We start from the raw sequence: 25,305 nt of genomic DNA on the forward strand, positions 1-25,305 counted from the left end.
CTACACACTTCTTACTATTGTTACCCTGTCTACTGTTTGTACCTAGCCTACGGGCATGAATTTGCAAATGAAGGCATTCAATAAATAAACAAGCCGCTAGGGAGCCCTAATTTACAGAAATTACTTTCTGTGGCATGAACTATCTACCACACAAAAATCATGACCATAGCACTTTCAGAAAATATGCCCCTAAATTTTGAAGCTCCGCTGCAGTACCTTAGATACCCGCTAGAAGGCCCATTATCGAACTTGACCTTCCTTTCTGTAAACTCTACCCATCCACCAAATATCATACAGATCCATCAACAGCTTCTTGAGTTATGCTGACATACAAATACACATCCATATAAAGCCCGCTGTGGTACGAACGGAAAATGCCAGGGGAACCATTTTTGAACTTGACCTCCGTTTTTCCAATATCTACACACCTGCAAAAAATCATGAAGACCCATTAACGTTTCCGTCACTTTATTTGCCTACATACAAACGCAAAAAAATGCAAAGTCCGCTGCAGTACCGTTGAAAAACGCAAGGTGAACCATTTTCGAACTTGACCTGCCTTTGCACAACCACTACACACCTACCAAAAATCATAAAGATTCATTGAAGCTTTCTTGAATTATGCTCTTGACATACATACCGACCCACCCAACAGATTTTTCAACCGAAAACATGATCTTCTCCGAGTACAAGTACTCGGTGAAGATAATTATACATTCAAATATACATAGGCTGGACATACATGGGTCACAACAAATACTAAATAAAAACCAGGACATTGTGTACAGAGTAGTGCACACTCACAGAAACGAACAAATAGCCTGTCTTAAAATATCAAGTATCATTTGCCACCAATCTGTTATAATGATGATAGCACATCTGATACTAGTATACAGTACTAGTGCATAGTGGTGTCATTACAAGAACACAGCTACAAAATTGCGTACTTATTCAAGCGATATCATTGTATCTATTCAACATTTATATCTGATTCAAAACCTTACATTCCTGTGCAGTTTTTACAGCATAACAACAGCGGCGGCATAAGAACAAATGCATATCATTCTGTTGTTAACAACGTCGTCATCAAATCTGAAAATGTCGCTCATAATGACACCAGGATACTTTGAAAGTTTGACACTTTGTAGAAATATTTTACAAATCAAAACATAGATCATATATAAGCCGGCTCATGAGTCCGCCTGCGCATTCGTGTGTAATATGCCAAAGGTTAAGACCCTTGAGATATAAACAAAACACGCCTGGAAATGTATTTAACAAGGTCTAGATCAAAACTGTTTACAAGTTAGAGGCCTTCACCTTTGACCCTGCGGATGCGCATTTAGAATCATGAACCTGCTTATAGCATGTTCATCACACTCCTGATTATATCCTATTCAGCACTTTCATCCTTAGAGTCAAGCACAAAATACTCGATCATTCTGATCAGTTCCTCAAACAGAGGTCCCTTCCAGGGGTCTTCATCCTGATCACTTTTGGCCATGTTGATGTAGAGAAGCTGTGCGAAGGGGATGGACATGGGTCCGGGCGGCGGCCATGTTGTCTTCTCAAGCATGACGGGAATGATCGGCATCTTCAGGGTCCGCGCAAGCGCAACTTCGTCCTGGCAGTTCGGGGATTCGACGTAAGGGGGCGTCACGCAGCTGACCACGACCTTCAACATAAAATACGAAACATCAAAGACAGCTCCACATTTATATCCAACTTAGAGTCTTATTAGACAAGGCACACAAGAACACTAAGCGTTCTTACGACTTCGACCGAGCTCTAACTGAAGTCTATATGAAACCAGCGAGTGTCCTACGGAAAATCTTTGGATGAATAAAATGAACGTTTTGTCGCTAACGTTTGCTATCTACTGGTCTCTGTACACTTCTGACACGTAAGATAGAAAAGAAGGTTGGCAATCAAAGCTAAGAAGGTCATTTCCTCGACTTTGTGAAGTAAATTATTTTGCCAGTTGAAGCAAAGACAAACGTCTTTATATCAACTTTCATTCCTATACTCAATCACCCATCATATCTCAAACTTTTCAGGTCTTTCTACAGTAACTGTAGTACACATGTAATCCATCGATGCTATTTACAGAGAATGTTTGTACCTTGGCTTCCCTGATGCCCTTGTCCATCATCTGATACAGACTGTCGCCTCCTCCCATCTGCTTGATGTCCATCCAGCAGCCGTAGCCTCGCTCCTGTAGGCGATCGTGCAGCTGCAGCACCTTGTCCTGGTGGTCCCACTGGTATGACAAGAAAACTGCATTTTCCTGATAAGACAAGAAAGCAAATACTAGATGTTAAAGACCAACTTGCTGGGGATGTAGGGGTGAGGTCTGAAGATCTAGACCAACTAATGGCAGACTGTGACGCCTGGAGGGAGAGAGCAACCTTGGTCCGGGCAAGCCGCCCGATATGATGATGATGAGATGTTAAAAACTGTTAGATTTGAAAACATTTCAATGGAATTATGCATTGTTGGTCTAATTCGTACAATGTTCTCGGAATTGAGACTATTCATGGTACACGCTGAACACGTTATTTTCTAGCATTTTACTTAATATTTTTCTTCTTTTAAGTTTATTAATTTATCCTCCATTTGCTTTCTTTCATCAATAACAATACAGACATCAATGGTACATTTTTCAAGTTGAACCATAATGTACAGTATAACACACTATTGGGTCACATGCACAATATACTTGTTTTCATAGCACTGGTGCCATGACATCATGTTGTTGTTATGTCAGATCATCAGCTATCTCTTTTCATATTTGCGTCTGAAAGGTTTGTTTTATTTTACTGCTGATGGATTTTTACTTTGACATGGGGAATAAGAACATAATACCATGAGGCTTACCTTAACGGTTGTCTCTTCCGATCGGACAATCGGCTGAACCCGGGCGGTGGGTGCGGGTGGTTTTGGGTCGGACGAACCGTCTTTCTCATCCGCCAGAACAGCTTCAGGCTGACACAAGATAAGAAAGAGATGAAATACTCCGTTGCTTTAATCATACAAAGCGGATAAGAATATTATTATAGCTATCTAACTCCATAAAGTATACACCACCGTACTTGCAAATTTACATTCAATCTATCTATCTGAAGTACAGCCAGTAGGTACCCATCTGAGTAATGAGGCTGTACATGTTGTAGTTCATTTTACGTGCTTGAGACAACTCCTCGAACACGGGACCCTTATTTTACGTCTCTTACAAAAGACAAATATGTCTTACCCTTTCAGGATTTAAGGAAGAGGCCAGCTCGTAAAGGCCCAGCGACTCCAAGGTTCCTCCAAGACTGTCCATCATAACCTCTGACCCCTCCTTCTCCTTCCATGTCATCAGCATCTGGTACATCTGGTCGTCTGGATGCTCCTCCTGAAAAGATGAAAAGGTAACGAGATATCAAACCGGAAGTTCCGCTACAGTACCTAGGGAAGTTACCAGGGGGCTCAAAATTCAATCCATCCAGCTGTAAGTTCTTAAGTTATCTTGTTCACCAACAGGCAGACCAAGAAATGTAACCTCCAATTTTCATGCAGTTATTAGAGATTTCACCCCCTCAGGCGGCAAGCTCCCTCTGGCAGAATACACATAAATTGCAGTGCAGAAACACAGACAGATTCACAGACAGCTCCCAGAACACTACTTCACTCCTTTAATTTGGGGTGGAGGGATAAGGAACACAACCAACCTACCCTTTCTCATTATTGTTTGTCTTATGATGTCTACATGCCACAATGTAATGTTGCAAAATATACAATACTAGTATGTACCTGTATTTTCTCGATGACATCATCGCTCAGTCCCAAAAGACGAGCAGTTGGCTTGATCTGCAGCCGGTCCACAGTCAAAGCCAGGCGGCAGAAGGCTCTCTTTAGGTCCTCCTCTACACACGGAGAAAAGAAACATTATATTTAGTCATAGTCCTAAAATGTTTTGAGAAAGGAATTAGACAAGATGGACGAATTGAAGAGAACATTATATGTTCCACCTACAGAATTGAGTGGCCAAACACATGGAATTTAATGTTTCCGTTCAGTAAACAAACAAACAAATAAACAAAGACTTCTTACCTTTATCAGCTTCTTTCTTGAGGAATGCCAAGATGTCATCACTCCCTTTCTTACATACGTCTTCTGGAGGGTATTTCAGGGGGTTTCCAGCAACCACTAGGCGCTTCAGACGACTCAGCCGGGAAACCGAACTGGGAATCTTGCTGACACGATTGTTCCTTATGTCCACGACCAACAGCTTCGGCAGGCTGCAGAGGACCTCTGGGAAGGTTTCGAAGTTGTTCTCGTAGAGGTAGACATCTCGAAGCCGCTTTAGCTTGTCCATTGTTTGGGGAAGGGCGTTGAGACGGTTGTTGGACAGCGCCAAATATCGCAGCTGCTCGAGATCTCCAATTTCGTCAGGAACGGCTTTGAAACGGTAGTCGCCCTCTTGCCCTGCAAATAGTTGCTCAAGAGATTTCAGCTTGACGATTTGGCTCGGGAACTCGTCAAACTGACAGGATATGATGGTGAGAGATTTCAGCCTGATGAGGTTTTCGATCTCATCAGGCAAAAATCTGATCGGGTTCGGGCCAACCACCAGCACTTCGAGGTTTGACAAGGAGCAGACCCCTAGCGGAATCTCTGTGAACTGATTGCCGTCGATGTACAGTTCTGTCAAGTTCTCCAGCCTTTCGATTCCGTCTGGCAAGGTTGAGAGTTTGTTGTTACTGGCAACGATGGTCTCGAGCTTTGGGAGAGAACAGACGCCCGATGGAAGCTCTGTCAACTGGTTACCGCCAACGTACAATTTCGTCAGGTTTTGCAGTTGCTCAAAACCGGACGGCAGTTCCGAAAGCTTGTTGTTGCTCGCAACCAACATTTTGAGATTGAAGACAGTGCAAATACTCCGTGGGAGTACCGCGAGTTGGTTGTCGTTGACGTGTAGCCATGCGAGCTTCTTCAACTCACCTATGTCGCCAGGTAGCTCTGTAAGGTTGTTGGTTTGTGTGTACAGTTCTTCTAACTCCTTCAAACAAACTATTGCCTGGGGCAAAGTTGTCAGTTTGTTGTCGTCTGCATCCAAACGATACAGATTTTGTAGACGACCGATTGATTCTTGGATGGTTGTTACTTTGTTTTTGGACAGGTCGAGATATTCCAAGTCAGTGATGTCGAAGACTTCTTTAGGGATGGACTTCAGGCGTTTTTTGGTGAGGTCGAGGTAAAGTCGACCGTTAAAGTTTTTGGGTCGTAGGTTCAGACTTGCCGCCATCTTGGACATCCTATGTACACATGGAAATATCAAACTTAATGTTAGGTCACGTATCATAAGTGACTTGAATAACACGTTACCTTGTTTAAAGCAAGGTAGCAGAACACAGTATTTCGCCTATAGGGATTTACCTGGTTAAGTACCACAAAAAGTAACCTTTTTTACTTGACGCTCAGCGGAGCTCAAGTGAACTGCGCGCAGCCGACGTTCAATAGTAAGCGGAAACAGTGGCAGATATCATATGTTTCAGTCAGAAGTAGTGTATTACTTCGAAATATAGGGTAGATATTACAGTGGACATGGACGGCGGAGGCCAAAAATTTGTAGTGCCAACTTAAAATCATTGAAAACCTTTATTTTCCTTGAAAATTTTTGCCCAATCTGGAGACGTTTTTGTTTAGAAAGAACAGGTAGGGTCTAAGCTTTCCTAATTTGGTCAGAATTTGTTGACTTCACCAGATTAGTTGGCGTAAGAACATATGTGAGTAGTTTGGTCAGGTCTGCCCTGAGCGGATGAATACAGCCGAAATCTGGGTCAAATGTAAGGTTTGGTTACTTCCGGGATCTGTACTCGTCGTTCGAGCTGGATAACAGCCTGTTTTCTTTGCATGTTTATGAAGTATACCCTTGTGGCTGTGTGGTGGAGAATAATAATTTTTGAGATTTAACTTAGGGTAAGTACTTTCACAAGGTGTTGTTTTAGTGCTTCTTATGCTTGTCTCCAATGAGAAGGTTCCACTGTAACATATGCCCTGTACCTATCTATGTGGCTAAACATTACGGTAATAACGGTAATAATGTTGTATTACGGTAGTAATAATCTTGTTTGAACACTTTGATGGCCGCAATGCGTACAAGTATGTAATGTGTAGGCGGGATGCGGCTACGTCACAGAAGCAGGAAGTAAAGAAAGCGCCACCTATCGGATTTCTAAAGGCAATGCCCCAATATGTCCACAACAAATGTTAAAATTTGTCATTCTACGGTGCTCTAATTGTTTGTTTTATGAGTAGATGTAAGTAGATACGGTGTCTAAAGAAAGCTACTTTCAACGCAATTATAGATGCATCAACTTCTATCATGTAGCTAGGATTTGCCTTGAATAAACAAGTACAGAAGGAAGTAGGCAGAGTTATATGATCTTACATGGGGTTTAGCTTACAACATTAGGCCACAGCAAGTAATTTTTATGGATGACATCAGCGCGCTCATTAATTTTCGCCTGATTTCGAAATAAAAAACAAGAAATTTCATTGCCCTCCGACGGTGGTCAACATGCTAAAAATTGGCAAATATGTCGTAAACGTTGACAGTCTAAGGTGTTTCATTGCATATGAATACCCAGTGTAGTTCCTGCCCATGATGGTATGACATTAGATGTTTTCTGCGTTTGTTCTAGTTAATTGAGCTGTGTACACATCTTCAAGAACAGTTTAATGTTGACAGTCTAAGGTGTTTCATTGCATATGGATACCCTGAGTGTAGTTCCTGCAAATAATGTGTGTGTGTGTGTGGGGGGGGGGGGGGGGGGGATTCTGGTTAATTGACACAAGGTGTTTCATCACATATGAATACCCAGTGTAGTTGCTTCATATATATATGATGGTACAACAAGCTCTTTTCTGCATTTGTTGCAGTTAGTCTATTGAGATGTATACACATCTGCAAGGACATATTTACTGTTGAATCAAGGAGGTTTTATATCATGAATGAATGAATGAATGAATGAAAGACCTTTATTGTGCATTCATGCCCCGAGGGGCTAGGTACAGGTCGTCTAACTTAACACATGAAACATACAAGGACATAGATACAACAATACAAGCTGTAAACATATAAAATAGACAAACGTGTTATTAAACTAAGCTAGTCTAGTAGAGTCGACTTCTTCTCGCTTCTTTGTACATGTGTAAATGTATGAACAGACAATATTTCTAATATAAGGATTATCTAGGCGTAATAAAAATATAAATTTGTCTGTTGCATTTAGATGTTTGAAATATGGGAATTTTTCTTTGATAAGGTTAAAAAGTACACTTCTTTCGCTATCGTATAATTTACAATCTAGGACGAAATGTTGCTCATCTTCTACTCGATTTAAATTACAATGTTGACAAAGTCTATGTTGTAGAGGCGTGCGGTTGTGCATTCCTGTTTCGACATGTAATCTGTGACAGCTAACCCGGAGTTTAGTAGTAGCCACTCTGTGTTTGATGTTGCTAATGGATAAATACTCTTCTTCTTTATACAATGACTTAAACAGGCGGTAGGTTCGGAGTTTGTTGCTGTAAGATTTATCCCTGTTATCGTTGTGGATTTCGGCTGAGAATGTTTGAGTATAGATGTCTTTTAATCGTTGACTAATGGAGTTAATGATATGTGACATATTTGTTCCTAAGGATACTTGTGGGCTCCAAACGAAGGCATAACCGCATTCCTCTAGCATGTTACGGACACCGGACGCCCAGCATTTTTTGCCATTGGATTCTAATTGAAGTTGGCACAACAGGGCGTCGGCTTGTAAACTGTCAGCTGGTACGTTGTGGCGCATCCTAAGAAAGCATTCAATGGCCTTAAGGGAGGCCTCTATGTGAAGGGGGTACCTCCCTAGTTCTGCCCGTACTGCAAGGTTGCAAGCTGTTCTTGGAAGATTAAGTGCGTATTTGCAAAATTTCAAGTGTGCGGAATCAATAGGACAAAACTTTGGGCTTTTGAAGGACCCCCATATCCCAGACCCATTATTATTATGTATGAAACCTCATTGGTTGAATACAGAAATAAAAGACCTGTTGGTCATGATATCATATTTCGTCACCTCAATTCTTGTTTAACAAGATTTATGATCTCAAAATTTGAGAATATAGGAATCTTGTTTTTTATGGCCCGCCTTGTTTTTTTTTCGCCCTATCTCATTAACTTTGGAGTCTGCGGAGGATGTCATCCATAAAATTTACTTGCTGTGGCCTTACAGTCTTTTTCATGAAATAGACCGATAGAAATAAGAAATATTTTAGCGTAAACATGCAGAAGAGCACCAAATAAGAACATCAAATAAGAGCACCAAACTAGTAAACACACTCTATAAATAGACGGTGGCCGCGGGCAATATGGAACAAAGAGCTCGAGGTTTCTATAACAAAAAAAAAAGCAAATGGCGGACACAGAACGTAGGTGAAGAGAAGGCGTGGTCTTCTTTTACCCTACAGGCACTCACATCCACCGTACGGTTTTGTGTTGTTGGGTGTTGTGTTGTTTGTCGTGGCTATGACAGCTGATCTGAGTGTTGTACGACTATCCCAAGAAAGCCCTCTATTTGCGGTCGCGAACCTTAACGTTACGTCAAACAAAATTCTGCCAGGGCACATCAAGGAGGATTAAACCTTATTCATACATATTCTACCAGCAAGAAATGTGTCTAAAGAGATCAGCAATGTAACATCCCACCAGTATGATACACGCTTGTATATATATACATTTTGCATCTAAACTGTGCATACCTGATGTGTTAGAATACATATTTCTCCGGTATAGTTGGAATAAAAACAACTTACGTGGAATGAGAGTGCCACTTGTTGTCGGTCGTCCTCCTTGCTCTAAACTATGTAGACCTTGCTGAAAACTGTGTCAGACGGACGTCACCCTACACCTACCTAGTCCCTTGACCTCCATGTCGTTGGTGGGACAAGATACTAGTAGACATGAAGGTCGAGACGTGTCTCCAGGCTCTTGTCTCTTTCTCGCTGCTTTCGAACAGGTTTAGGGGCGCCCACCTACGTCTCAAATACTGGACCTCTTAGTGTGGGGGCGTGCATGTAACCTAACCACCCCGATCATTCAAACCCATTGTTTGCTTGTTAGCGCACCAGTTAATCGCGGTAGGTAACCGAGACAGGTGACCTGGTAACGCCTTTTGTCAAGAATGTTGCGTGCTAGAGTGAATAGGGCTTAATTGTGACGAGGACGCGGATGTAAATAGTTTGGCCCTTGGTCAGCTACAACACAGTTTGTACTATACAAGGTTGTGTGCGCGCGTATATGTGTGCTAAAGGTTTTCTATATCATGATCAAAGCTCAATAGGATATCTTTCTCTCCATTTTTGAAGGCCACTCGAAGCATGTGTTATGACAAGTATTACATGTATCACGTTGACTTGCACCGGGACTGTCTCCAGCTTTGAATTTGTGTCCGTCCCACACACCAACTCATTGTTCGGAAGTAAATTTTCCTTGTCAAATCTGTCATACGAAAGTACAGCTTCAACTTCATGTCATGAAGTTAAGATTTTTTTGGACAGATTTTTTACATCACAGCATTCAAGCAAATTTCCGTCCCGGGATAGAAGAATGGGTCCAGGAGACAGTTTGTTCAGATTTACAATTTTGTCATACATACCAAACTATACACCGTCTTCGAACCTACATACTCTAAACCTGACCTAGTGACTACTCTACATAAGGGCCACCGCGGGCCAATGCCACTTTTCTGTACTCCCTTAAATTATTCCTCTCATTGGCCGAAAAATTAAGAATATTTTCTAGTGGCCATTTCTAAAAATCCCTTGAGGTTTGACTGTACCTGATTTGAGAATTGTGAAAACCTCCATACTAAAGGAAATATCATACAAAGCAAGACACCGCACACAATCTTGTTGATATTGAAAAGCATCCGCTATTCTTTTATTCTACAAGACTACATGTCTTAAGCAATAATGCAGCATTTTCAAAACACAGGCACATGAGCATATGACACCTGTCTGACACAGGTGAAGAAAACAAAGTTTCTTAAAGATCCTTGGTGGAATGTCTTAGTGATACACAAAGTGGGTACAAGGATTTGATGTACATTAATTGCCATTGCTTAGTGTACTTAAGTGAAAATTGGTGGTCAGAGTGGGTAAGAGTTCTAAACATCAGTTTGCCAAAACTGCACTGATACAGTACAAACACATTCACGGCCACAGGGTACACTAAACTCAGAAAATGGTCACTAGCTCAGAAAATGATCAATGCAGTGGCGACACCTAGCAGTTGCAGAACGAACTGCAGGTCAATAATGACCTTCCAACACAAGACGAAATGGCTAAGCAAGCATTTACCAAAATGATCTTTGAATGAATACAAGACTTTCACATCATACACTAACAGATACTAATGCAGAAGTATGTCATAATTACTAGTAAATTGATTAAAAGTAACAGCAAAATCACTAAACATCTTAACATGAACAGAATGCTGCAGTCGAAAAATCTTGCGGTGATATAATATGGTAATCAGTGGAGACATGACCTAGATACCATTTGACCCTTACACTTTGACCTGGTCCCAATAACCTTTCCACCTTTTTCCTGAATCCATTCAGAGACAATGTAATAGGTCAAACAAAAATTAAGCACAAAACTAATAATCATAATAATATAGACATTCTATATAGTGTATATATCTGTAGTACCACTTTTGACGAGTCTTCTTGGTTGTATGTCATATAGACACAGAAGATATTCTAAACATCTTTAGTTATTAAAATATACAATTGATTTCAACACACACCAATGACTTATACATACCGTTCGTTGGTTTATCCGAAAAGGGTTGCCCATATGCAGCTTTGTAACTACCGTCAGTATTTGGCGAACCTACAGTGGCCTTTGAACTTTCAAAAAAACACGTACACCTCCAAAACGTTACGATTTTCAAGTGGTATAAACAAACAGATGCAGTGTTCAAAAGGTTGATGGTATCCTGCCATAACTTGTACTTAAAAATCACTCTTTATACCACTAGCACATACATTGTAGTGACTTTGCCCTGCTTATGCATGTATAGTGCTGTCTGACATACACAGACCTTAAATTTGAACCAGGTAAGACAGGTCAAAGTTTTTGACCTATAACCTAAACAACCAATCATCCCTTTACAGAGCTTGCCAATATGCCATATGCTCTCATATTTATACATCGAATCATCGAAGCCTTTGTACAAGTATTCCTACAAAATAGAGTCTTTTCAAGTGCTCATACAATGTGTATTCTTTCTTATAAGTACAGAAATGCTATTCCTTTTGCAAATTTTCTGTCTTAATTAAAGATATTCCTGCACAGCAAAAAATCAAAATAAGCTTGAACTATATGATGAATTAAAGTTGCCGTACAATATTCTGCTTTGTTACTGTTGGATATGTGTTGGACAATGCTATGAAAGATTCACACTCTGAATATGAATACAGTCAAACCTGTACAAGTGACCACTTGGCCAACTTAAAATATTTTCCATTGACCCAAGTATTAAGTGTCAACAGTGGTCCATTTTCTTGATCATTATTGACAGGTTTGACAGTATATTGAAATATAGCTCAAAATTACCACAAAGTCAATTTAGTCTTGCCAACCAAAAACTATCCCACTCGAACCAAGACCTACAATTGTTGAGAAAATGCTACCAACAACTAAATGTCTTCAAACCAAAGGTTATTTCTGAGAAGTGATGGCTTCAAAATCACAAAAGCTACAAGAAAGTGTTAATATTATAATGCAGCAATAGTATATTTTCCACATTTCCCTTATGAATGTTGGAATATAGATATATATATAGGCCAACACTTTTGGTCCTCCATGTAAAAATCTGACGATTTAAGTACTTTTGAGTGAACGTGTGTGAAAACTAGTTTAATGCAGTGCTAAACTAGTGCCTCACAATGCCACAGTAGTACAGATGCTATAGACTGGCACTAATTCTGCAAACTCAAGAAGCATTTTTTTCAAATTCTACTGGTTCTAACACTGATTCTTGTCAATATTTCCTTAACATGGTCCTCTTTTTTGTTGTCAAAAAATCAGCTTATAAAACAACACAGTTCAAAAGCTACAAAACCTGCTTGCTAGCCGTATACACACACAAATTTCTGGTCATAACACATGAAAAATACAACCAACTCAATTTCAAACTCTTCAAAGAGCCTATCACATGGCTGAATACAGTAAGTGCGGTCATTACTGTGTCCTTTCAACAAAGATTTCCCTAACAAATTTTACTGTACAAAGTAGCATACAATTTCTTTTTCACACATTACAATGCTACATGTATTATTAGGTACATGTGAGAATATGATATCTAGTTTAAGGTGGGGCAGAATGCTTTATCATGTTAGTGCAAAATTTGTGAAAAAACAAAACAAAATAAATGTCCGTGATCTGCTTTAAAGAAAAGGACTTTCTATTAGTGAGGACTGTGATCATGTGGTGATCACATGTCTAGTGGATGATTGTCACATGTTCAGCTCATGTTAGTATCATGACAGCTTAGTGGTCTAGGTGATGGTTTCAGTTTATCGCAAACAATATACAGTGTACAATGTTTATCGCAAACAATATACAATGCTGGAATGGTTCGTTGAATAATCATGATGATAATAATTGGAACAAGTAAGTATTGTGGCCGCAGTGTGTGATTAAGACTGATATGAATGTGGCTTTACAAAGTCATACAGACTTTTCTTTCCAAAACATTTGTGAGGGTGAAAATTGTACAGTCAAACCTGCACTTAGTCCAGTGACCACCTCTGTGTAAGGAACACCTGACTATTGTAGCCGCTTTTTGGTAATCATTTTTCCCATTGACCAAATAATCTTGTCTATAGAGCATTTTCACTCTCTTTCCTTATCAATGAAGCAAACAGGTACTGACCGCCATCTTGGCGTCCTTCATTTGCATTCCAATGGATCGTAGTTGAAGGATACACATCATTTTTAAAATCGAATTTTGCAAAAAGTCTGAAAATTTCAAAAGTGAAACATTTCATGAATACTTAAATAGTATGCTTCTTGTATTCTCTTCTTTGACCTCTTTAATCGAGGTCATTTGCGGGGGTCAAAAGATCTTTAGATACCCAAAACACTTGTAGTACAAGTCACTAAAAAGCGGATAATTGCAACCACCTCCATGTTGGTGTTCGTATTTTAGTGTAACGTGAAAATGCTCTATAGTGGCCACCTGTCAACTGTGACCAAGTCCTTGGGGTGGTCATTTTAAACAGGTTTGACTGTACATGAAAGTATTCTGCCCCCCTCCCCCTTTTTCCTCTCCTATCAAATCTATTGCTCTGGGCAGACGTTACATTCTTGCATTATTCACAGGCGAGCTTGCCGTCGAAACTGCTGAGAGCGACGGAGAAGGCTTGGACGGCACAGAGAGGGTAGTTGTAGTCGCAGGTGAAGACGTCTTCGGCCACGCGACCAAACTGCATCACAATGTACTCCGCTGTGGACGACAGATTCGCACAAACATTACATATTGAATACAACATTATTCAGATTTACATGTGTTATCATGTTATATAAGTAACAATTTATATTTAATTTTTCTGGACAGCATATAACAAACGAAATTTTCATCATAATGCATCACAATGTACTCCGTTATTGGAGAAAGATTCACACAAACATTACATATTGAATACATGACGTTAAGTATGTTGATTTAGTATCAGGCCATGTTGATACAATTATATGGATGACATCCTCAGAGAACACCAAAACTGATGCGAGAGTGCAAAAAAAAAAGTCTGGTAAAAAAAGCAATGACATACATTTGTAAGTAATCCATTTTCAGATATTTTTTCTATAACTCAAGACATACATTGGTTGATTTTGCATACACAAATAAATGTCATGTATTTTGAATCACTGAATAAATTTCAGAGCTAATGATACAAAAGAAACTGGTAAGTCAATGAAGGGCCGATACTTACGATCATTGTCGTGGACAATCTGGAAATTCTTGACAGACGCCTGTGTGACACGGCCATGGAAGTTTAGCACATACGACTGGGTGTCTGCGAAAAAAAGAAGACAGGTCATTGTCTTAGTGGGCTTTCTATGTCTACATGACTTGTATCTCTTAGTAACACACTATCTGAAAGAGTACATTTACCACGTTCATGACCATTTACCATACATTAACTTTATTGACATGAAGTCGGTCAATAATTCTATTACAACCTTGTACTGCATACTGCAAATTCATTTCATTTTCGCAATGACTTAATTCGGTAATAGAAGGAGAACGAAGGTCTTCGCTATACTTTAAGTTTGCAGTTGAAACCATTCCGTAGTACAGTAGAAATACAATTTTGAAACGCAAATCTGAGTGTAGTAACTTTGACGGAGAAGGCCCCACGAAAAGGAAACCACTGCATACGCTTTAAAATTTACAGTACATGCGTGGGTGTTGGAAGAGAGGAATATTGGACCGTACCATCATTCCACACGGGGGTCTTGTTGTGTAGTTCAAGGATGCTGTCCATGTTTCTGTGCTGCCATCTACTCAGCAGACTTTCACTGTCCTGTAGATATTCAACATAAAAACAAAAAAGTTATCACAGGAAAACAACAAACGTTATTTCTTTAACCAGCTTGGCCACGTTGTAAGCAATTGGCATCTGTCATTTCTGATGGGGACGTAAAGCTTCAAGTGTAAGCCTAAATCGTCAAACCTATGCATCTTAAAGTACCTAAAACACTTGTTTGAGATGGGTAGGGGTGACCTGGTTTGCTTGGCTCAAAACGCAAGCCAAAGCAAATTATAAAGTCACGCTACACTAACCAGCTATGTATAATTGAAAACGCTTCTTTTCAGTTGAGGAAGACTACTTAACATTTATGATACAAGCATTGAACAGCACATTTCAGGAAATAAACTACTGTTGGAAAAATGAAGTAAGACTTACGTTTCTTGGTTTAATGGCGACTCGTTCGTGGTCCAGCGTCATTCCCGGAATTATGACCGTCATTTTCCTGGGTCCCTTGAAACCCAGCACGTTTGTTTCCTGTTTACAAAACAAAACAACAAAAGATAAATACATAATTGTATATACAACATTTGGTATTACATGTACACACTATAATTATGTTGGTAAATCCGATGACAACTTTGAATAGAAAAGGGAACTATACCAAAGGTTGAACAGCAAATTTTTTTATTCACAACCAAGTATTTAGATGAGCCAACGTTTTTATGACTATCTGTCATCTTCATCAGGGCAATACTGACTGGTTCACACTGATTATTCACAGACCTACATGTACCAAGGGTTGTGAACAAGTAATTTTCACTTCACTTGTTTTTAAGAAAGATGAAAATCTAAGAAACAAAAAGCGGAGACCAAAAGTTGTTTTCTTTCAAACAGAACCTAAGAGCTTTCAAGATGGATGGATGGAAAGATGGACAAAATGAGAGATCAACAAGTGAGATGGACAGAAGGTGAGATATACAGAAGGAAAGGTAGACAGAAGGAGAGACTTACGTAACAGATAGCCGCGATTTCTTGCCTGACGTTGGACCCGTCTGTCATGACCCCTGATTTCAGCGGATTCGCTCCGTTATCGTAAACCGTAAACTTGGTGCCTAACATGTTCGACCTGAGACAGAAACCAAGGAAGCTCAGTGCATGCTAGGACTTTCCTAACTAACCCCTTGTCTGAATAAACTGTTGGAGGAGACCTTGGTGCTGGAAAGGGGGAGGGGGGCAGACAAATTGTTGTGTGTGTGGATAAGTTAGAGTGTATAGAAGAGGGGAGAGGAGGATAGCCTTGGAGCCTGGTAGGGTCACTCATTTGCATACCACATCCTCAACAACCAATAGGAACGAAGCTAGCTGTGATTGACAAGTCAGTCAGATAACATCTTGTATGCAATGCTTTCTTCATAACATTTCTTTAGTTTCAGGCATAATAGGATGAAAATTTTGGATATTGAGATTTTCCTCACAGCTTGCTAGTGTCTATATTTGGTATTGAGGACTGTGATAGTCGGTGCCTGAGAAAAAGAAGGAAAGAAAAGGCATGAAACTGTGACGACAAGGACAGCCCTGGAACCACAAATTCCAGTTGTCCTGCAAAAACAACTGTTGTTTGGTGACTTTTTCCGAACGGACAGAAATCTGCTTGTGATCGACATGAGAATATTTCAGAAAACTTTGAGTTGTTTGACTTGTGTCAACATTAATTAAACAATTTAAACTCTCGATCAGGACTTCACTACAAATTTAATTTTGAAGCCTGGTGTCTGATTGGTTAACAGAGCTGTCAATCACAGCCAGAGACTGTCCTGATTGGTTGTTGGTCACATGCTCGACTCTTACATAGCAAACAGCGGCTAGCTCTTCTCGCATGTTGGAGGCGTCCGGCATCGCCATGTTGGAATCCGGCGACACGCCGCGGCTAAATATGGTGAACTTAGTGCCGAGCATATTGGATCTAGAACAAAACAATGTGTCCGAAGTTAGTTTCAAACAAACAAATTTAAAAAACAAAAAATCGAGCAGGCACTTGAAATTCCAAGTACACCTTTAAGCACTGCTTGTCTGAAAGAAAACACAATTGAAGACTGGATAGCCTCTGAGCATATGGCTTTAACAAATTCACAATAAATGCATTCATCAATAAAAAGTTTAAAGCTTTCCTTATGAAAAAGACTCATAGATTGTGTACAAAGGGATACTGTATCTTAACAATGCTACAGGTTATTATTAAAATGACAACAGAGACATTGGCAAAGTTGCTTTGGAAATTTCATCTTTGTTAAGAAATGCTGGGTTTATATGCTAACAATATAAATTCTCCACAAACATTTGAACCTTTTCCACAAGTAAATGTTTTCAGTACACAAACAATAAGGAATCGACTTGCAAATGTCACTAATAGAAAGATTTCTCAACTTGAATAGTAGATTTTTCGGAAACTAAGGATGGCTAGCTCACCTAAGTTTCCCCACGAAGCTCTCCCCTCCTCGCGACAAGTCTGTGGCGTCCACGGAGACAAGGTAGTTTGACGTCGTGCTCTTCTTCCTTTTCCGTCCAGCGAGCAGGAAAACCTACAAAAGGTTCATCACAAACAATTCTTCATTGCTTGGAAGTGCTTTTCTTCAAAGCATCTGCCTATGCTTATATTGCTAGCTATCTAAACTATATTTGAAAAAAATATGGTTTTGACCATGGTGCTGAATTCATGATGTTGATTAAACTAGTTAACTAGCTATGCTCAAACTTGTCCCGTATGACCAAACACCTTGTATGGTGTAATGGTTATATATTAGCATTTGCCTCAGAACCAAGAGGTCTTGGGTTCAATGCTCTGACATGCCCTGACGTTGTGCCCTTAGGAAAGGCACTTTAATCGACTTTTCGCATTTCACTGTGGAGAGCCCACTCGGCTAATCCATTGTCTAAAGTGTGTCCTAACACTGTTCCCAGGGCTAACCCTTTGCCTTCAGCTAGTTGGGTAGCCCTGGCTGTACTTTTTTACTGTCAAATAAATCAAATCAAATCAAATCAACACTGATGAGTACACACACTGATTTGGTACCAAAGTACATATAACTGCTAATTTATCACCCAGAACACTGAACTTAACAAAAAACAAATATGTTCCTCTTTGTATGGGCTAAATATATTTCAATATGGTATGATCTTGGTTTGCCAAGACGTCAAGAGAAATGACTTGCTTACTCTTTCAGGTGCCAAAACTAAAACAAAGTAATTTTGGTAAACCCACTGTCAATCACATTTACTTCAAAGATAATATTGCCACATCTACACAATTTTGATTCATCTAAGCAGTCAACTCTAACAGTATTTCCCATGATGCCTCACCTTTTTCCCATCATCCCTCTCCATGTGCAGGTAGTAGGTGGGGAAGACGCCGCGGTCCATGCCCTTCTTGTCGCGCGTGATGCGGCACTTGACGGTGTGGCCCTGCGGAGCCGGCTTCAGCACGAACTCCTCTAGGTTGTCGATGTCCACTTGCGGCGGCCCGGTGGCGTTGGCGTTAGCACTGGCGTTGGGCTTGCTGGCACCGTTACTTGTTTCTTGAGGCTGTGAAAGCAAAAAAACAGATCTTTCTTAAGTGGGATTCCACAAGGAAAGATCTTTGAGACAGCACATATGCAGAATGCAAGTGTTTAAGGTCATGTCTGCGCATGTTGAGCGTCTTAAGTGAAAACGTCTGATATTAGGAAAAACAACAGTAGCAGTGTCTGTGTGGGGGGGACGCAATCATGTACATGTACATGCAATATGATAACCAGGTAATAGACAGGGTGTCCTCTGGGTCGACCCTGCAAAAAAGCTTTAACTTCTTTGTTTTCTTAGTGTAGGGCGTCCAGAAGATGCCTTGACGCCTTGCTAGCTACATGTAATAGCCTGTGAAGTGGAATTATGATAAACATCAGAGAGAAATGGATACCACTGACCGTCCCTGGTTTCTTGGAGCCTGAGCTTGAGCTTGAAGGACGGGAGGTGCTGGTCGCGGCGGCGGGGACGGCGGGGGTCGGCGTGGCAACCGGCTGGCTCTCCGACTCGGGCTCCTCGTCGCTCAAGTCGTCGTAACTGACACTAGATGAAATTCCCATGGCCTGCAGTTTACGCTCTGGAACAAAAAGGCATCAAACATTACACACGGTACGCAATGACAACACAGAAGTTACTGCAATTACTTCCATGTACATTAAAAAATACAGAAAATATTTTAGGCAGCATTTGTGTCTCCTTGGCTAAAGCGTGAACGCTACCCTGCTGCTGGATAAAATTCCATAGATCCGTGGGCCTGAGTTCGATTCTAGGCCCAGCCCTTGCTTGGTCATGTTCTAAGACTTGAAGGCGGAGATTGCATTCATCATTTCCGATGGTGACGTACATTGTGTAAAGTCGGTGGCCCTGTGTATGAGGGACCTTCAGGCGTAAGCCTCAAATATCAAACCTCTGCACATAGAAGAATTAATCCAACACACTTATAGAGTAGGAGTGACCCGGCGTGCTTGGCTGAATATGCGAGCAGTAGCGAAGCCGCATTGCACTACTAACGATAAAGTGTCATGCTTCATCCTCAGTCTGAGGTTCGACTGCTATAGGTCTAACTGCTTGACCTTTATTTTGTTTAGGTAGTGTGTGTGTGTGTGTCGGTTTGTCACCAAGGTAACCCCAGAACTGCCAGGTGGAAATTTCCTGTTTGATGTGTTGGTACATGTAGGTTGTGTGTAAATTGTTGAAAATTCAGCCTAAAGACAAAGAAACAAAGATGAAGAAAGGACTTCGAAAGAAGACCTAGTTCCAGTCCTAGTTCCATCAAAGAACGACATCAAAGCTTTTCATATCACTTCAAAAAGGTCTAAATTACACAAAGTAATAAAGGCCTGCTATCAATGATAAGAAGCTCAGCCTGTAGATTTCAAAGGATTCCGTTTTATGACTTCTGTTAGGTAGTATCTGATATCTACTATAAGTCCGAAAGTGATACCTCCCTCGGCATTTATCGATCCAAAAAAACAATAGCGAAGCCATGTATACTTTTATACAAGAACACACTGACTATGTCATTAGTGGAATTCAATGAAATTTTACTATATTTCAGATGACCTTGATGTTAAAGTCTATAATATATTTTAGTAATATATTAGAACCATATAACGTATACGCATGTAAGTTCGCATGGTTTGTATTTTGCAGTGGGGAGAAAATGGAGTGCTCCCAGTGGTTTTAAGTTCGTGTTTGAAACAATAGTAGCTGGAGAGGTCACCATGAAAATGAAACGATCGCGATGTTTTTATTTGTAGTAGTTGGAAAAAACAGTTTAGAGAAAAGCGAGCCTTAAAAACATGATATTCTTGCCAGCACAAGACACTTTTACATGTAGTTATGGGTAAATAATGGATGAGACAAAGCAACTAGTTTGACACTCTTGACATTGAGACCTTTCAGCCTAATGATGAATTCCAGTACAGTTGGGGGAAACCTGTAATGATAGTGGGGGAGCTGTGTGAAACATACATGTACAAGAACAAATGTCTCTGCAGTTCCTAAGAAAGCTACTAGAGGGCCCAAACTTATGTCACTTCTCCTCATCCACAAGAGGTATCTATCGCCTAAAAATCATGCCCATAACTAGCCCAGAACATGAGATATCGTAACTGGAACTTCTGCTGCAGTACCAAGGACAGCCATCAGGGGCCCAAAATCTACTCATGTCTTTCATAGGACAATATATAAACGTATACCAAATTTAATGACAATCCATCTAAAGCTTCTTAAGTTCTGCTGCTAAACCACATACATACAAGCGAACACTACCAAGAAACACAACCTTCTCGGCGAAGTTGAAAAAAAAAAGACTCTAAAGTGGGCTTGACATACATATGTATAAAAGGGGAGGAAAATTATGCAGTAATCGTTGTTCCTCAAAGAAAAGGAAATAAATCTTATCAAATTGCCTCCCTTGAATATTTTATGGTCCGACCCTCGAGACAAAATCATAACCTTAATTGCAAATCAATAAGCGATAAGAAATGCAATGCTTGTACAAATTGCCTTGCCATACACTTACACGTACGTATATGTAATTATTGGACACATGCACTCAACTGTGGTCAGGAGTGAATCTATGGTCGTAATGGGTACCATATGCTCTTCCTATCCACATGTCAATACAGGCACACTCAAGAATGCATAATGAGGTTTGAAAGGTCTTTTTCTGAATAACCTGCTAGCTTTCCTACTAGCAAACTCAACGATTCATAATGAGGTTTGAAAGGTCCTTTCTAAACAACCTGCTACATGTAGCTTTCCGACAAGCACACTCAACAATGCATAATGAGATTCGAAAGGTCTTTTTCTAAACAACCTGCTAGCTTTACGACAAGCACACTTAACAATGCATAATGAGGTTTGAAAGGTCTTTTTCTGAATAACCTGCTAGCTTTCGGTACAAGCACACTCAACAATGCATAATGAGATTCGAAAGGTCTTTTTCTAAACAACCTGCTAGCTTTACGACAAGCACACTTAACAATGCATAATGAGGTTTGAAAGGTCTTTTTCTGAATAACCTGCTAGCTTTCGGTACAAGCACACTCAACAATGCATAATGAGATTTGAAAGGTCTTTTTCTAAACAACCTGCTAGCTTTCCGACAAGCACACTTAACAATGCATAATGAGGTTTGAAAGGTCTTTTTCTGAATAACCTGCTAGCTTTTGGTACAAGCACACCCAACAATGTATAATGAGGTTTGAAAGGTCTACTTCTGAATAACCTGCTGGCTTTCCTGCTGAGCTGTCGTGCATGTTTTGATGTATAATGTCAAAAGGTCCACATATTGGGCTCCTGTTACAAAACAAGATTTTCTAAAGGTCAACTTTCAGAGAGGTATAGAGATGCTATGCTGGGTATGTATGTTGGCTTGAAAATGAATGAAAATACATTTTAGTGAATATTGCAGAAATTCTCTGGAATTTACGGCAAGAAATCCGTTTTTGTGATTGAATATCATTCTACATGTAAGGCTGACTTATAATCATGCCCATACATTCTAGTGACATTCTAATTTTTCTCTTCAAAATGGAGAAATGCATACAAACTGTGGTAGCTTAAAAAGATTTTAAAAACTGGAAATTGCAAAAGCATTCAAAGACTTAAGTCAGAATTATGTTAAGTCACACAAGTACCCATTTTAACTTACAAATCCAATTAGAACCTGCTGACGATCTACCAAATTCTGTCCTTTTCAAATTACCTCCTAGGGGAACATTACGTTTTTATACACAGGATGTTAATGACTACATGCATCTTTTCTTACAACGGAAGCAATTTTGTGGATGGCATGAACTGAGACAGCGGGGGCTGATTGTAACTGTGCTAATTTTACGGCATATGTCCCAACATGTTCATAAAATGCTGGGTGACGCATGTAAGTTATAGCCTGCTCATAAACTGATGTATCCTTCAACTGTTTATGGACTACTTATACACAGAATTATGGCATCCATGTATACTATGCAGCACAAGAGATGTCTTTTTTGATGAGCTATAAGCCAAACTTCCGGTACCCAACATGAATGGAAACACAACACATTATTCAGTACCAAGGCCAGAAATGAGATATCTTTTTGCTGATGTATTTTGGAGCCCTCTCAAATTTAGAATTTCAGTTAATATCTTTTAACAATGGGCCAACTAACAATTCCTGATTAGAAACTATCCTTTGTCTTTCAGAAAACAATTTAGGTAATCCAAGGTGAGGCCTTGGAAAAAACATGTTGTGTTTCTGGTTATCCGTCCACCCCCAGCCAAAAAACCTGCCGACCCTTGCCTTTTTTTTGTGGGTAGACAGTTGTCAAGGGACATAAGATTTAATATCTGAGTGCTCAAAATGTTCTAGAATGAAGTTCACATTTTTCTCATTTCTGTTGCCATAAAAAAGTAACAGTCAAAAACAGAAAGAGAATCCCTACTTTTTTCTGAACCGTAATTGGACACACAACTTTCATTTTCCCACACCTAGGAATTTTCCGTTACTGACGACAGTGCTTGGGTACGATGCTAATAAGGCGTACATCAATCCTACGATATTACGACATGCCTTGCAGCGTAAATCTTCTTCTCCTTCCACCCGATTGCAAATTTCCTCGTCTCTCTAATCCTCGGCTGCCTCTGGCTCCCCTGTCAGCTCTTTTCATCACTTTCATGTCTATCTATCTTCTGCTTGGTTGAAGGTGCCTGACTGAAAAACATGGATTTTCTCCTTCTGACGCCGACAAGGAGAGACCAAATAGATGGAAACGTGGCATAAATACTGAAGATACATGCGCGGAGAGATGCAAAGGAGAGATCCAATCAAGATTCACGAGCAAGACACTCCTGTCTTGACACTTTAAAAGGAAATACTTTCATCCACTTGATATTCATTCATGGCTTCGGCTGGCACGATTTTAAGGCTACTCAACTGTCCATAGAATTTATTCGAGAGGATGCTGAAACAGTACTCTAAATTTGATTATTTTCACAGGGATGTCATTTCGCGGTAGAAGGGGAAAATGTTTTAAGTTTCCAGTTGAAAAAAATTCTGTAGTACAGTAGCCAAATATAGGGAAAGCATCTTTGCGGTGTCATGAATTTGCAGTGAAGAGGTCATAGCGAACACTATGAAACTGAAACAACTCAAAATATTTCTATATCTACCGTAGCTAAGGACCATGGTATATGAGAGTCAAAAAAAGAGGAGCAACTAGCTAGTGTCTGGCCTGGACATGTTGCCATGATGGTGGGTATGCTAAAAAAAAGCAAAAAAAATGATATCAAATAGTTTTTCCTAACATCTCCACTACAACATGTATTTCAGCACCAAGGAGAGGTACAGCCTTTTGTTTGTAAATATAAATAACAATCTACATATTTACATTTCTATAAAAGTGAGCTTATACACAAGCCAGATAACACTCAAATTGATAGCATGAATCATTGAAAGAACTGTACAATCAAAAATTTGTCGCTTGTTGAAAACATTACAGATTCTAAACAATGCTTAAACCCTTTCCCCACTAGAGGTTCTGAGAGACCAAAAATTTGATAGATCAGTAAACAAATTTTACACATAACAAACAATTTTTAAAACATTTTGAATGTGTGTATTGTTGTCTTCTAGATCATACTTTAATATTGTGCAACATATTTTCCAATTAAATCAAGGTGCACACAAATCCAATTTTTAATGCCCAACGATCGCTAGAAATCTAGTTGGAAGGGCTTTGACACTGAAAAGAAATTGCACGCTCACAACCAGTCTTTTAATACCCTACTACCGAACTGTCTATCCCTCTAACACTTTAATGTCAGCCTTCTCTCTTCTCTCTATGTGATGTGTAATGTGACGGTTTACGACCACCTTCTGACCAGTGAAATTCAATATCCATTAGAGTTTCTCGCGCAACGTGAAAGGGAAGCATGATTTCGATAAGCCCCTCATTCCCGCGAGAAGTCCGCCACAGGTCGATGTTCAGAGTGTGCACGGTGAATGCAAACGGTGACCTACATGTAGAATTTAGATTTTTTCTATATTCACAACTTGCTAGCTGGCCCTAATGTTGTGCCCTTGGGAAAGGAACTTGACAACTACTCTACTCAGGAGAAAATGAGTACCTAGCTTTGGTTAAGGATGTCACAAGAGGATAGGATGTAAAGCTGGAAGCCCCACGTTTGAGGAGAGCCACACCTTAAGCACATTTAAAATCCCACCACACTTATCGGAAAAGAGCAGGGGTCCTTCCTGGTATGAGTGGAACAAGCCTATCAGCCTAAATCTGGACTTACACAGGTTGTAACTACTGTAGGAAACTGGTCACAGTGCTACACCTAAAGGTGGTACAGCGCTACTCTCCAAGCAGAGGTAAGATCCGGGGTATTTTCGAGGTATTTTCGCGGAGGAGGGAGACCCAACTAAAAACAGAAAAGTAGAAAAACGTATAAAATACCGCGAAAATACCTCGAAAATACCCCGGATCTTACCTCTGCTTGGAGAGTCGTTTAGCGCTTATTCCACCAAAAAAAAACACGAAATCATAATAAATCATGGCCATGGATCATTTTTAAACATAAGTCCTTCATTCTACAGCTTTTAAAATAAAAGTCATCTTTTCGATCCAAAAGATTTAATGTACGTCTTACACCAAAACATAATGTGCTTAAATTCTATATTCACTTTTCATGAAAATCTTAACAATACGCAAATTGACACAACCAAAGGAAGAAAAATTTGATTTGTGCTCTGTGTGTACATAAAATACATCTTCATAAGCATTAGACATAAAGATAAACATCACTTTAAGTCTAAGTAAATGTGCCGTATTAACATTCATATTACATTATGTCCAAATTGACAAGCCATTAGTACTAATTAAGTAGCACTTTATCATATCAAAACTGTAATAAGCAATTTATCCTGGGACCATTATTTATTCAGTCACTTTGTGAATACCCTTTTTTACTATAGGCTTCAACCACAGAGCTATCAAAGATTTGACAGAATCCTCAACCAATTTCATAGACATTTGAAATAATATCTTAACATTTGTATGCTTTGTCATCTCACTTCTACTTCTTGCATCATATTTTCATCATAAAATCAAGTTACATAAATCCCATTTTGGTCGCTGAACAGTAAACATCATAAGGTATTTCACTGCAAAAATGAAAGGAC

The 25,305-nt window shown here is 39.8% G+C and overlaps 2 protein-coding genes across 4 annotated transcripts in view; both read right to left on the bottom strand.

The window, feature by feature from the left end:
- Window positions 1-451: 451 nt before the first annotated feature.
- LOC136421386 (leucine-rich repeat and IQ domain-containing protein 4-like) lies at window positions 452-9,193 on the bottom strand. Its single transcript, XM_066408652.1, has 7 exons — window positions 8,842-9,193; window positions 4,096-5,300; window positions 3,796-3,908; window positions 3,254-3,397; window positions 2,878-2,985; window positions 2,123-2,287; window positions 452-1,675 (listed from the first exon to the last, which is right to left on the bottom strand). The coding sequence occupies exons 2-7, from the start codon at window positions 5,297-5,299 to the stop codon at window positions 1,394-1,396; spliced, it is 2,016 nt and encodes a 671-aa protein (XP_066264749.1). The 5' UTR covers window position 5,300; window positions 8,842-9,193; the 3' UTR covers window positions 452-1,393.
- A 743-nt stretch (window positions 9,194-9,936) lies between these two features.
- Window positions 9,937-25,305, bottom strand: part of LOC136422321 (tubby-related protein 3-like) — a 49,450-nt gene continuing 34,081 nt past the window's right edge. For 2 of the 3 annotated variants that reach the window (XM_066410023.1, XM_066410021.1), the window contains 8 exons: window positions 18,533-18,708; window positions 17,934-18,155; window positions 17,043-17,155; window positions 16,425-16,539; window positions 15,012-15,110; window positions 14,540-14,627; window positions 14,034-14,117; window positions 9,937-13,543 (listed from right to left, as the gene is read on the bottom strand). In XM_066410023.1, coding sequence (XP_066266120.1) covers window positions 13,410-13,543; window positions 14,034-14,117; window positions 14,540-14,627; window positions 15,012-15,110; window positions 16,425-16,539; window positions 17,043-17,155; window positions 17,934-18,155; window positions 18,533-18,708 — 1,031 coding nt within the window. In that variant the 3' untranslated portion in view covers window positions 9,937-13,409. Of the gene's footprint in view, window positions 13,544-14,033; window positions 14,118-14,539; window positions 14,628-15,011; window positions 15,111-15,587; window positions 15,703-16,424; window positions 16,540-17,042; window positions 17,156-17,933; window positions 18,156-18,532; window positions 18,709-25,305 lie in introns of all 3 variants that reach the window. The other variant, XM_066410022.1, reaches the window with a different exon arrangement.

This window comes from Branchiostoma lanceolatum, chromosome 16 (genome assembly GCF_035083965.1).
Source record: "Branchiostoma lanceolatum isolate klBraLanc5 chromosome 16, klBraLanc5.hap2, whole genome shotgun sequence".
In the NCBI taxonomy this organism is placed as follows: Eukaryota; Metazoa; Chordata; class Leptocardii; order Amphioxiformes; family Branchiostomatidae; genus Branchiostoma; species Branchiostoma lanceolatum.

Bases quoted from the DNA above. Each gene is read 5' to 3' on its own strand.
- LOC136421386 (XM_066408652.1), bottom strand. From the start codon at position 5,299: ATGTCCAAGATGGCGGCAAGTCTGAACCTACGACCCAAAAACTTTAAC. The intron at 2,986-3,253 runs GTAAGACATATT...ATCTTGTGTCAG, and splicing joins CTTCCTTAAATCCTGAAAGG to CCTGAAGCTGTTCTGGCGGA. The intron at 1,676-2,122 runs GTACAAACATTC...TTTATGTTGAAG, and splicing joins AGGGCATCAGGGAAGCCAAG to GTCGTGGTCAGCTGCGTGAC.